The sequence below is a fragment of the Haemaphysalis longicornis genome, unplaced genomic scaffold, assembly GCF_048455015.1.
Source record: "Haemaphysalis longicornis isolate Haplotype H1 unplaced genomic scaffold, Haemaphysalis longicornis Haplotype H1 scaffold_9, whole genome shotgun sequence".
NCBI classification, from domain to species: domain Eukaryota; kingdom Metazoa; phylum Arthropoda; class Arachnida; order Ixodida; family Ixodidae; genus Haemaphysalis; species Haemaphysalis longicornis.
This window is the reverse complement of record NW_027526460.1, coordinates 74,688,880-74,702,246: the sequence shown is the minus strand read 5'-3', so window position 1 is coordinate 74,702,246 and position 13,367 is coordinate 74,688,880. Positions and strand designations below refer to the sequence as shown.

General features: G+C 45.3%; 1 protein-coding gene across 6 annotated transcripts in view; it reads left to right on the top strand.

The window, feature by feature from the left end:
- LOC144151479 (uncharacterized) overlaps window positions 1–13,367 on the top strand; it is a 248,397-nt gene that overhangs the window by 163,295 nt on the left and 71,735 nt on the right. For 5 of the 6 annotated variants that reach the window (XM_077682537.1, XM_077682534.1, XM_077682535.1 and 2 more), the window contains 3 exons: window positions 2,219–2,295; window positions 4,399–4,484; window positions 10,014–10,166. In XM_077682537.1, coding sequence (XP_077538663.1) covers window positions 2,219–2,295; window positions 4,399–4,484; window positions 10,014–10,166 — 316 coding nt within the window. The remainder of the gene's footprint in view (window positions 1–2,218; window positions 2,296–4,398; window positions 4,485–10,013; window positions 10,167–13,367) is intronic. The other variant, XM_077682538.1, reaches the window with a different exon arrangement.

Sequence of the window (13,367 nt, the reverse complement as noted above, 5' to 3'; positions counted from 1 at the left end):
GGTTGTGTGAGAGCCAGTGGGCAGTGCAGGGGCAGAACATCCGGTGCGGAGCCGGACCGCTTCCGGGCAGGCTCTCGCGTCACTTTCGGAGTCCTGTCATGATTCTTGCCATTTCTGGCCTTACTGGTGGTTCCTCCTGGAACGTTATTCCTCTCTCTCTTTTTATTCTCAGTTATTCTCCGTAATTACCGTTTTCTTACTAGAGGTGTCTTGTGGTCACGTGCTCACATTGCGCTGTGCTTTCCTTTATGTCGATGCGGGCTTCCCATCATATGTTTTAGCCCAGCCCTTATTTGGCCTCCGCTATTTGTAAGGTCATTCTCTCTTTCTAGTACTTTTTGACCTTTCCTTGCTTTTCTTTTTTGGATTTTTTTGCTGCTTGTTTCTTCTTAATTTTCTCCGTTTTAAAAGTGTCGGGTGTTTTTTTTTTTGTCTCTGATTTCCTTGCTGATGACGGAGAAAATGTACGAATCCATCGATCCGTAAATTAAATTTTGCTCTTGTGGCCTCTTTGTTTTATTCGTGAATATTTGAACCTAACTCCGTATTACCCGTTCTCAACATGCTCAGCAGCCAGTCGAGGATGAAAAATTGTTCAACGTAAATGCAGTTGTACGAAATTCAGCGTGATCGAATTCAAAGCCTTTCGTCTCCACAATCTTCTCCTAAAGGGTACGCTATACGCAAAGCAGATTTACACATTTGTTACAAAAACAAATTTTCTTTCGAAATATGTGTTTCCTGCGGCGAGGATGGGGAATAATTACTCAATGCTTAAATCGAAAAAGAGATTGTACGCCAGCCCCTTGGTCTCCCATGGGCATATGGTACCTTCTAGATCAGTCCTGTTACAATAAAACAGACACATTTTGTTGATTTCGTGACTTTAAAGGTTCCCTGAAACACGGCCAAACTCACTTTCACTGTTTCTTTTGTGCCTGGAATCACTTCGACATGTAAAGTTATCGCTAGCACACAGCGTCAGAGTGTGATTTGCTCGTAGTAGAATGCTCTGGTTATAGCTTTTTCTTTCTTGTGACTTGGTTATAATTAGCTGTAGAGTGCGTTCATTCCAAGAACGGAAAGACATTCATCCAGCATCGACAATATGGCCTGAGTGGCGTCACTCAAGCGCGTGAACAACACCCATACTGAGTATAACGTAACGAATTGGGCGAGCTGGTGTAGATTCATCTTTTTAACAACGAAGCTGTTTGGCAAATCATTATAGTTTGAAGTTTGCAGCTAAATATACCAAGAAAATGAGAGCGCACATGGGCGCGTGCCTCCCTGCGAGCGCCCGGCAGTTAAAAAAAAAACTAAGAAAATGCGGAGTGTTCGTGCGTACGTGCATTGCGGCGACCGCCCAGTGTCCCGGGCTAACATTTGCCAAGCCAAGGATAACCACATGGGAAGATTGGCCAAGATTTTCCCCCTCTCCCAAAAAAAAAAAAAGCTCCAGCGTTAATCGTAATCATGGCAACACTTGCGCGGAACGAAAAAAACACCTCTTAGCATACGCGTCCTTCGAAGGTGAGGTCCAATGATTATAACATAAAAAAAAATGAAGGAAGTTCACATTTATAGCAACAGCGATGGAGTCGGCAGCGAAGAAGAAGCAAATCGGCTGCAATCGTGGACTTAAACCGTCCGGATGGTCGTGAACAATGCGTACAGCTTGGCTACCTTCAAGTTTTAAGCGTTAGAAAAGCTTCCTTCATTTTAATACAACGGAGACAAAGAATGACTGAAGAAACAAAACGACTTACAAGTGCTGACTATCAAGTAGATTGTCAGCGCTCTGACGATGACGATGAAGTGAAGAAAAATTAAGTCACTTACCCTGATCGGAACCGAACTTTGGTCCCTCGCGTAATGGACGCAGAAATGTATCTAAACGCGTCATTCCGACATAGTTGAAGCAGTTTGCGCTTGAATATGTGTTCATGGGAAGTGCAAAATTATACAGAAAAATTATGCACCCCTCGACTAACGACGACGATGGTTGAAAGCTAAGCTCTCTTTGTGCGAAATCAAATGAATAAGAGTCGAGGCCGCTGAGATCAACAGTCCAAACTGCGTGCGAGTCGAAGTCCAAACTCAGACGACAATCAAGAAATCCCCCACAAGAAAGCTTCGGGTTCAACCATCATAGTTGTCAGACGGATTGCACTGCCTTTCTGGTACAGCGTTTTCTCTTTCTCTTTTTGCTCTGCAGCCTTGATGCTTGTGGTTAGTGACCTGATGAGTCGTGTGGAAGGTCAACTTCACACGTTCATAGATGAAGTCGACAAGGTGAGCAATTGCCAATTTTCTGTGGACGTTGCCCTTGGACTACGGAATTACCAGAATTGTTTAAAAATTTCGTGGACCCCTTTTGCAATCTCATGATATAGAGATTGCAAAATCATTAATGTGCCATTGCCAGAAGTGTCTTCACATGAGTCACTATATGATTATGATGATGATGATGTCGATGCGTTTGACATGTGCCGAGAAGGTAGGCTTGGCCAGGCCTTCTATTCACCTTTATCATCTTATTGTGCTCTCGGTTACTATGACCTGGCACATACCGTGTTTGCACCGCCATGCAGCGAGGAATTTTCGTGAGACCGAACTTTGCCACTTTGCCATTCGTCTAATTGGTACTTCTGCAATTAGCATGGTCAGAATGCTCGTGTGGACCTACAGTGTGTGCCTCGAACACACGTTTTGTTCCGTTTTTTGTTGTTGTTGTTGTTGTTTTTACGTCGAAGTAACAACACATTCACTAGTTACCACGACCAACTATACTTCGAAGTAAAGTTGGTCGTGCTAGTTACACGCTGAGTGAAATAATCATAGCGCTGTGGTTGTTGGTGTGTTGCGTATTTTCCTCGTAATCCTGATTCGAACCCGCGCGGTACCCGTATACGCAAAGAAAATCTGTCAGCATTCTTATCAGGCATTCTCCTATAAAGGAATCTACCGAATAGTGGCGAAAAAATTCCGAGCAACTGCGCCATGACAGGAACCCTTCTCACAACACCACTACCATTGAAGAGAATTTGCATTGCTGGGCCCTAGGTACACGTTCGAATTCTAGGCTGGCTGATCTGCTAGTTCACAAGAAAACAAGCGGTTAGTTCGAAATTAAAATACGACAACATTAGGGTGCCGTGAGCGTAGGCTACATAACCTCCAAAGCGTTGTGGTAATTTTCTTTTTCTGAGGTCCGTCTTCATACTTGCAACCTAAGCTGCTACAATGCCAGCTGTCCCGCTGTACCTAATTTTGTTCAATTCCGACGCCGCGCAGGCAGAAAAAAACAAACAGCTCTATTCGATGTTTGTTAAATGGAGCCACGGGTGTGGCACCAGTGCCACCCATGAATCTTGTTTTTTCCCGTCTTTACTTATTCCCGTAGTGAAAAGAATTCGGCGAAAGACGCGGCTGCGAAGCGCGACTCAAACTTGCGAAAAGATCGCCGCAGCAGTACTAATACGTTTACATAGAACCAGTTCAGGTTAAACTATTCTGTTCTTTACTTCAGATAAACTAATTAAGTCTACACACAATCATCCGCGTAACAAAGAATTCGGTTAAAGGGGTTTGGCTTACCAGTTGTCAGTTTATTTACTCGTGTCTTAGCTGTCTGTTTCCATACTTCAATTGCTTGTGGCGCGCCAAAAAAAAAACCACAAAATGGGATCTTCTCTGTCTAGAAATAATTGTCCGTAAACGTAAGATAAACGACGAAGCAACCCGATATTACCAAAAAATTCAAAGCTGCTTCGTCTAACGACAAAAAAGGTTGAAATGCCAGGCTTTCTTTCGCCGCAAACCGAGTCGAACCAAGGTCAGTCTTGCGATGGATTCGTTCGTTGTCGTTGGAGTTTGGAACTTGATGACGATGACACCCTTGACGTGTTCGATACGCACCCCCTCGGGGTGACTGGCCAGAGATGAAGCGTTGACTGTGTGACTGCTGTGTAAACCCATTGAGTAGGTTGGCTTTACTGCAGTGTGTTTTGCTCATAACGATTTGAATTTGGACTTTGCTTGAATTTTGGACTTTGAACTTTGGACTTTGGAGGTTGCTTTTTGAAGACATTGGTTTTCAACCAGAGCAAGCTTCGTGATTCAACCACCTTTTACTTCGGCCACGATCATCATCATCATCATCGTCATCATCATCATCGTCGTCGTCGTCGTCGTCGTCGTCGTCGTCGTCATCATCATTATTATTATGAATATTATCATCATCAACAACAACATCATCATCTGAGGAAGCGGGATTTTGTGCAATGCGTTTTGTGTCGCAGGTAGCCATCAGGGAGGCGAAATAGCATTGTTTTAATAACTTCAAAAAAAGTGCTCAGTCCGCTTTCTATAGAGACATCTCTCTCTTTGTTGCAGATCAAAATTGGCGTCATGAACATGACCAGTATACTGCTTACGCCGGGAAAAAACCTCCTGTACATTCCCACCATTCAGAAAGTTGTGTAAGCACACATTTTATTACCTTGCTTGTGTTTTCATCACGATTGCCAGACGCACACGACTGATTCGTGTGTTGCATACTGTTTATTTATGTGGCCATTTTACTGCTGCTTGTTTGCGCAGCTCTCACTACCCCATTTACCCACATTTTAGCCCAAATGGTAAAGCATCGTACAGTCATGGACGATTCAAATACGAACCGCGGAGCTCATGGCCGAAGATACCGGTGCCGTCACCTGGCAGCGGCCGTGGAAAACGCACTGACCCGCGCAGTTGAGATGTCGGGAGCGAAATTGCCTGTCTCACTGCGATATGTTGCCCTCTGCTCGCTCGCATGCTTGTCTCGTCGCTACGCAGCAAGAGCGCTGAAAACAATTGTGAGTTGATCTGCGCGAGGTAGTACCTGCGGCCACTGTGTGCTCGGCTCACACGAGCACTTCTCCCCGTGTGTGCCGGCGTGAGGTTGCCGGCATAGCTTTACACGTGGAGAGCAGTAACTTGAGCAAATAACGATGGACACCTGGGTCACACCCAAACCATGCTCAGTGCTGCCGGCACTGCAGATTTCCACAAGCACTAGCCTGCCAAGAAAAACACGAAAAAATCGGGCCGCCAAACTTGTTGTGCAAGGGCACCTAGGCCTGTGCAAGGGCTCCTAGGCCGATGGTTGGATCTGCCTATTGTCTTAATTTTCGTTAAAGAATTCTGCCAGTAATTTTCCCAGCCCACATAATGCTTGCAGTTAATGCATTGGAGACGAATTCTGGTGGTATACCTATGGTTTGCTACAAGCACCGAATCCGCGAAATGACTCGGCCACTGAAATGACTTCATCAAACAAAGGCGCATTCTTGGCGGCCAGCGCATTGCTCAATTCCCGAGCAACTGCACCACTAACGCAAAACAATGCAGTTCCGTAAGAAGTTAGGCGGCATGCATTTATTTGTATCCCCATTTCTGTGCGCTGGTTTTCTCCAAGAAAGCACGATGAGGTCAACAGTATGCCTTACGAGAGCGTGCACGCGTTTCCCACGCAAACACTGGTCGCAGGTGCAAGCGATTACGCGCCGCATTGCTCTCAACGTGACCAACACCTTCAGCTGCAGCGGTGGTAGTACTTTCAGTGCTTGCAGCGCTCTTGCGGCCATATAGTTCCTTACAATACACACTAGAGAGGAATCTGGCGCTAGCGTATATATGCAGCTCACATCAAGGCCGTCTGTGTCGTCCTGAACCGCCATTAGATCATGCGCCCGCCTAAACTTCATCATTGGCTTGGATTTAAACGTTTTAGTGACCGCAAATTTAAACAAAGTTCTACAAAAACGCTAAAAATAGTGTGCCATTATGTAAGTGGAAAATAAAACAGGCTGTTTTAAAACTAAGAAAAAAGGAGGTAAAGCGTATTTTTGCCTGAACGTTTGTTACTGCTATTTTGCAGGCCAAGGTGGTAGTTACGAACAATGTAATATTTGGGGGGGAGACTCGTTAAAGAATCTTCTTTTATTAACTTTACCATTATTTCACATAATACGTTGTTTGAAGTGTTCGGAAAGTTTTTGCAGCGTGCCTGTGAAAACGTAACCATACCCGCCGCGGTGGCTCAGTGGCTAAGGCGTTGCGCTGCTGAGCACGAGGTCGCGGGTTCGATTCCCGGCCGCGGCGGTCGCTTTTCTGATGGAGGCGAAAAGCAAAAACGCCCGTGTGTACGAGATTTCGGCGCACGTTAAAGATCCCCAGGTGGTCAAAATTAATCCGGAGCCCTCCACTACGGCGCGCCTCATCGCCTGCGTTGCGTCGGCGCGTTAAACCCTACAATCAATCAATCAAACGTCACCATCGTGGTGAACCGGTGCACCCACCGACAGCTGCTGTTTAACAAGAAAAAAGAAAACGTCGAGTTAAACAGTCGTGGACGATGACAAGATACGACGGATTCAGGCGCCCGTATCTGTCGTATCTTGCTTTCGTCGAAGTACCTTTTGTTTATTTTTTTCGTCGGCTACAAATTTTGCGGCGGCATATTACCCGCTCAGTCATACGTCCTTCGACTGCGGCATGAGCAACGTCAGGTGCGATCACGCACTGCGTGCTGTTTGACCGAATACGGCTACCACAGAACAAAAAGGATTTCGACGATTTGGGCTTCCTCGTAGCTCGTAGACGTGTTAATGCACAGTGAAGAAAGCAAATGCCCAAAATCCAATTGTCATGCCAAGCCCAAGCCAAAGAGGGGAGCTTTCCATAAACACCCACGACGACATGGATTACTACGCGCAGTTTCCTCTCTAGTATACTCACTAAGAAACTCTATGCTTTTGGCATAGCGACAAGTCAAGCCTGCGAGCGATGAGAGGGCGACATATCGCAGTGGGGCACGCACCCTCGCACCAGACAACTCAACTGCGCGTGTCCGTGCGTTTTCCACGTCCGCTGCGAGGTGACGGCGCCGGTATCTTCGGCCGTGCGCTCCGCGGTTCGTATTTGAATTGCCCATGACTGTACCTCTTACCCGAAGGCCTGGATTCAGATGCCACACGGCACACAAATTTATCTTCAATTTCTTTCTTTTGTCCCTATTAAAATGTTCTATCAGAGCCAATGCTCTATTATACCCAGTGCAAAACCACAAAACGCTTCGTTCTACCAATGTCTTGTAGCGTCCATCTGGCCTTCATGCTCAGCCAAGGTCAAGCTTACCGGCAGTGGAGTGAAAGCTTCTAGCCGTTCGTTCGTTCCAAGGTGGGCGGCAAGGGGTGCGGAGAGAAGGAAGGAAGGTATAGAGGTTAAGGAAAGGGCAGGAATGTCGACCAGGCTGTGGAATTGTTTGTTACCCTACACGTGCGGAAGGGGACCAATGTTCTAGACGCCAACGATATATTTATTGCCCCCGCCCGAATTCTTGTCTTACGGATTCTTATCTTACTAAATGGTTTGCGCCCATGCTGTGTCCGGAATTCATCAAACTCCTGGGAAAGGAAGGTGAGAGGATTGCATATCACGCATCCCTAAATATGCTGGCAGAAAGCGCGATGCCGGTTTTCAAGGACCGCCCAGAGCCCCTTTAAGGCTCTTTCGACGCGGTTAGCGATCAATGCCGTGTTATTTACTCCTGACGCTGGGTTTGCTTATCGCATCATGTTTAACGTGTCCGCAATGTACCGAGGGCAACACACTTGTCTATAACACAGGTTTCGTACTTATAGCCTTATCTTGGCTCGGCCGAAAAGCATTTGAAGAAAACAATTGTGTCTTAACCATATATTTTGACCTCAACTTTTTTTGTGACAAGTTTGAGTCCGTAGTTTTGAGAGGTAACTAGTTGAAGTTGAACTCAGTCTTATAGACAAAGGTGTTGCGCACTGTACAAACAGTGCCGTATTAAAGACGTCGAAATTCAACATTCTTCCATTTGAAAGAGAACCGTTCTTTGGCAAATCGCTCGTTCTTACTATTCCAGCCACAAAAGAGTATTTCTTTTTAGATCTGAAGAAATATTGAACATTTCAGCCTCGCGCTCCTGTAACGCAGTATGTGCAGGAGCGACATATTGCTACGAAGCCACAGACGACGCAGTTGTCTTCGAGGAAAACACGCTTATTGGAGCGAACTTGTGCTCCCCTAACAACTCAAAGAATACAGACGCGGCGACGCAGCAGTCAACAAAGTGACGCACGCATGCGAGCTACGGCGAGTCGATACCCCGGCGTCTGCTCTGCAGGCTTTTTATCTTTCAGCGCGCGTGGTTCTCGAACCGTCGATTCACATCTAGAACATTGTAGATCCAAGAAGATTATTCTGGGCTGTTCACGTTAGATCGGAATGCTCTCTCTATCAGAACAGATAACACATGCGGTACAGAAAGAAAGAATGGAACACGCGCTTCCCTTGGCACAGAGATAACACAGACCGGCGCAGCCGGGCGGTAAAAGCAAAACACAAATAAACACAATGCACGGTTCCCGGCAATATTAAAGGATATAACTTAAAACATTGTTATCAGCGTGTTAACTGCATGTTATCATTGAAGGCACAGTAGATTCACAATAAGTGAAGCGCTGATAATTCGTTCTTTCGAGTAAATCAAACAAAATTCAAATTTTTGGTTGGCCCGCTATTCCTTCAATGTATTTAAATGCCGCTTAATTCAAACTCAGTTGTTCGGTTAATTCGTACTTGTTGCGTATCCATACCAGATAATATCTACTGCTTTCCTGCAAATAATTGAGAATTTGCGTGCCTATATAATCATAACAGTCGAAAAACGAAAAATAAGTGCCTCAAGCCTTCAAGGAAAAAGTCGTTGGTACAAAACAAACGTTCGAAACGAAGCACAAGGATGGTAGACCATGATGTTTCTCAACTTTCCAGACTTCTTTACCGTTTCTACGATAGTAATTAGAAAAATAAAAACGACAGACCTCAAAAAACGTCTAAATATGATTGACTGCCTACAGCTACTGAAGCTGCTGTCAAAACCATGCGGGCCACTGTCGCAAAAACAAAAAGGAAAACGCACAATCAGGCAATCACATGTTGCGTGTCAGCAAAAAATTAAAAAATAAAAACGACATGGCGGTTACGAAAGTGACGCGAACGGCATTCATCTTGTGGACGTTATGCCTCTGCTTTCTGTTTATTTTGTGCAGGTAGGGTTCAAAAACGCTTAACAATTAAACAAATGTGATTAAAACCGAAGCCTAATCATAATGTGTGCTGTCAACTTGCCCAGAATCATATATATGAGAATTTGAGGTACTTCAAACCCCGGATTATTCAAACAAAATGCTGGGGTCCCGTCGAGTTTGAATTATCCCGGGTCGGCCGTATATCAAGCGGCACTAAAGGCACCATGCAATCGCCCGGACATGTTTCTTTGCCGCCGATCGCACAAACACGATTCTGTGACGTCATAGAGACGTGCACCAGAACGCGCTGGTGACGTCTCCAGCTGGTGACATCTCTGGTGACGTCACCAGAACATGTTGGTGAGAACTCAGTTGCTAAAGCGTTCTGCTGTTTAGCCAAAGATGTGGGTTTGATTTCAGCCACGGATCCCGCCGCGGTGGCTTAGTGGATATGGCGTTGTGCTGCTGAGCAGCACAAGGACGCGGGCTTGCCTCCCGGCCGCGGCGGCCGATTTTCTGATGGAGTCGAAAAGCAAAAACGCCTGTGTGTTCGAAATGTCGGAGCACGTTGAAGATCCCCAGGCGGTCAAAATTAATACGGAGACCTCCACTACGGCGCGCCTCATCGCCTGTATAGCGTCGGCGCGTTAAACCTCACAATCAATCAATCAATCAATCAATCAATCAATCAATCAATCAATCAATCAATCAATCAATCAATCAATCAATCAATCAATCAATCAATCAATCAATAAATCAAGCATACCAGCAATCAATCAATCAATCAATCAATCAATCAATCAATCAATCAATCAATCGATTTCAGCCACGGTGACTGCTTTTCAGGTTGAGGCGAAAATCGAAAACAGGCGATATCAGCAGCCTTCCGTACTTTTTTTACAGCAAGTACTCGATTCTGAGCTTCGTGGCATTCCTGTGTCTGAGCATGGGCGGCATGATGACCGGATTCATATTGGGCTACGCCAACCACAACGACCGGGCCTCGCCCTTGGACCGGAGCCGCCTCTCGAACGTTGCTGGATACTTTCTGGTGGCGTGAGTTACCGCGGGGTATCTTTGTATATTATGCGCGTATATACAGCACGTATTTGCATTACTCTCTATTTCTGTGAAGCGCGAAATGTCTGTTTACTCGTTTTGCACCGCTTTGTATAATCCACGCGAAAGCTGGATGACTTGGAAACTAATCGGTTAAAATGAATTTAAATTTATTTGCCGTGCGGATAAGGGAACCGCGGACTTAGGTTCGCAGTACAAGCCAAGACGCATTCAGCAAAGGCCGATGAAGCGAGACGCGCTCATATTGCTTGCTAATTCGGCATTTTCGATTCGCCCACGTCTGCTTTGCACATGCGGCAGGTTCTTTGAAAATGCCACAGCTAGCGCTTTCGCACTAAAATCTATTCTGTCCTCTATATTTTTATATGGCGGCAGGGTGCCGATGACACGAACTATGGCAGATGGTGAGGTACTGTACTTAAGAGATGAGACAATCTTTTTACAAGCGGACGTAACAGTCCCAGCCAGGCTGCGGCCATAGCAGTATTGTTACGCGACACCTTAAACCACGTGCAAGAGTACATTTCATATGTTTTGAATTCAGGTAAGGAATTCAGAGGACGAGGACGCGGCGTCAGTTCTCGCGCGCTGTTTCGTTCCCTGGCCTCCTACACTCTTTTTTCACCTGGCATCTCCTGTATATACCTGTAAAGGCGTACTGTGAATATACCGTGTAAATACTGCCCTCCCTCGCATCAATATATGCATGCTAATATTCTACACGCTATGTTTCCCAGGCCAGGAGTTTATGGGTACGTTTCATAAATTTTCGCGCACATTTCAAAAGTGCGTCAAATTATAAAATTTAAACCTGGCAGCTGGACAATACCGCATGGTATACGTCACGCGCGCTCGCTAACTTCACGTGTGCGTGCGCCTGTATATATTAACTTCTTGATGTCTGTTAAAGGGACAGACAATTGATTTTTGTCCAGTATATTTTCTTTATCTCAAATGCAAAGGCATCACCTAAAACACCTTAACCCCAAACAATTTTGCTTGTAGCGCACTATAGAGCTTTTTAATTCGCAATGTTTAGATCTGCCGGCCATAGGCGTTTCGCAAAAGAAAAAAAATGCTGGCAACTACGGCAGTGAACCCTTCCGTAACATACTTTTAACTGCACATAAGAATCAATGAGGTGTTCAAAAACTAGCCCCCCGGCTAAAATAACAATAATGTGCAGCCTTTCCTATTCCTTAATTCGGGTTTTGAATGAGGCATTAAAATCGACAGAATTGTTTGTACACGTAAGGTAGCGTCACGTTTAAACACTACGTGTCGTCACCTTTCAGGCTTCAGACATGTTAGTGCAAAATTAAAATAATCTCCGCCTTTTCATTTAGAAATCGCTTGCGGTTACCCGAGCATACAAAATGCTGGCTTTCCTACTGCAGGATATACACTCCACAAAAAAAGCGGTTGTTTGTCGCTTTAGAAGCTTGTAGGTAAAGGGCCTTTTCCGGTTGAACGGTTGTGGCGGTTAGTTGTTGCAGTTATTGATCGGTTTTCTGCAGACACTCCCTTTGCTCCTCTTTTCTAACATGTAGCGTTAAGGGCACCGTGTGGCTGAATTGCCGGCGTCACCGGCAGCGTTTGACCGTGAGCGAGAAATTGGCGTGAATGAGAAACCCCGTAGGGCTACCTGGCGACACCCACTCAAACTCCCAGGGCCTCACGACTTTTCGAAGAGAGCTTTAAACGTATCATCAAACGTGAAAAACGGCCGTATTCATCGGAATCAACAAAAATGGTACAAAAATGGCCGCCATCGTAGAGCGAAAATAAATAAAAGCACATTTGGGTTTCTGCGGGCTTTTAAACAAGAAGACTGGTGCGTTGCCACTGCGCTAATTCGGCATCCTGCCAGATTTGAATAAGAGTTAGCCTATGTACCCTGTGACAGGCGAATGGGACGGCACGTGATCTCACCGCGGAGGAAGTTGTCGCGTGAACTGTGGCCAGTCTCATTGCCGCAGAATTTCGCGTCACAAGACAAGCAAAGCCAATGAACGGACGCGCACACAATGTAGCGGCAAAAAAAAAAAAGTCAATAATCGCTAGGTTTTTGCCGCCAAAGCACCATAGCAGACACATTTCCAGAGAAATCTTGTTTGATGGTGATGCTTCCTGCACGCCTCTTTATTTATATTTATCTTTATCTCAACAAGCGAGCCTTCGCTTACTTCTCCTGGAGCATACTTTGGAGGTGTTCTAAACAAGGCTATGTCGCCTAAAGAACTCATGTGTCCAAACGTCTCTATTTAATGATATCTCTGACTTTTTTCATGCAAGCTTCCTAACTACCACCTGGAGGTATCCTGTAGCAAATTTACAGCTACTATGGCGCTTAACTCATTCGGTGCGCAGTGGAGCACCCTAAGCCGCTTATCCACTGATCAACAGCCAACTTTCCCCATGCAAAGTTTTTTCGTGGCTGCTTTTTAAAAGGTAGTTGTGACTTGAAGTTTCAAAAATATCAAATTTTTAAACCACATTCGTTAACTGCATGCTCCTATTTGTGGTTTGTCATTCGCTCGTGCCTTCACTGTCCTTCAATTTTTAAGATGAGGTGGCCCAGGTTGGCGCTGAACGAAGCTACACCTGATAATAAATAAGCTTTTACTTACCAACTAGGGATGTAAGTTTTCATGAAATTTTGAGGGGCGTGAAAAAAAGCTTCATTATTTATTTTATTTTGTTTTCAGAGAAATATGAAAAAATTAAAAAAAGAGGATTCCGCACAGATCTCTGAAACCCTATACATACGTCTTACGGCGAAAGCCTTAGATTTCTTATCAAACGTGAACAGTGAGCGTAGTTGCTGGTGATTACACGAGTGAAACGAAATTACGGCTGTTGTGAAAAGAAAATAAGTGATTAGAATATACATAGAAACGTTTTTGGTTTCGAGTGGTATTCGAACTCGGGTCGCCACGAGCCGCAGCCAAGTGCGCTAACCACAGCACTAACTCTGCACCGGGCCAGTATGGAACAAGAATTATACCGATGCGTGCCGCATTACAGGTGAACGCGACGGAACCGCAAACACGATGCAGCAGCGAAGAAGTCTCCAATAATCGCTGACTTTCGCCTTCAAACCACTCAAGAGACTTACGGGCCCGATATATTTTCACTTTAACACTGAAATAATTGTTACAGGGTGCATCTCAAAAG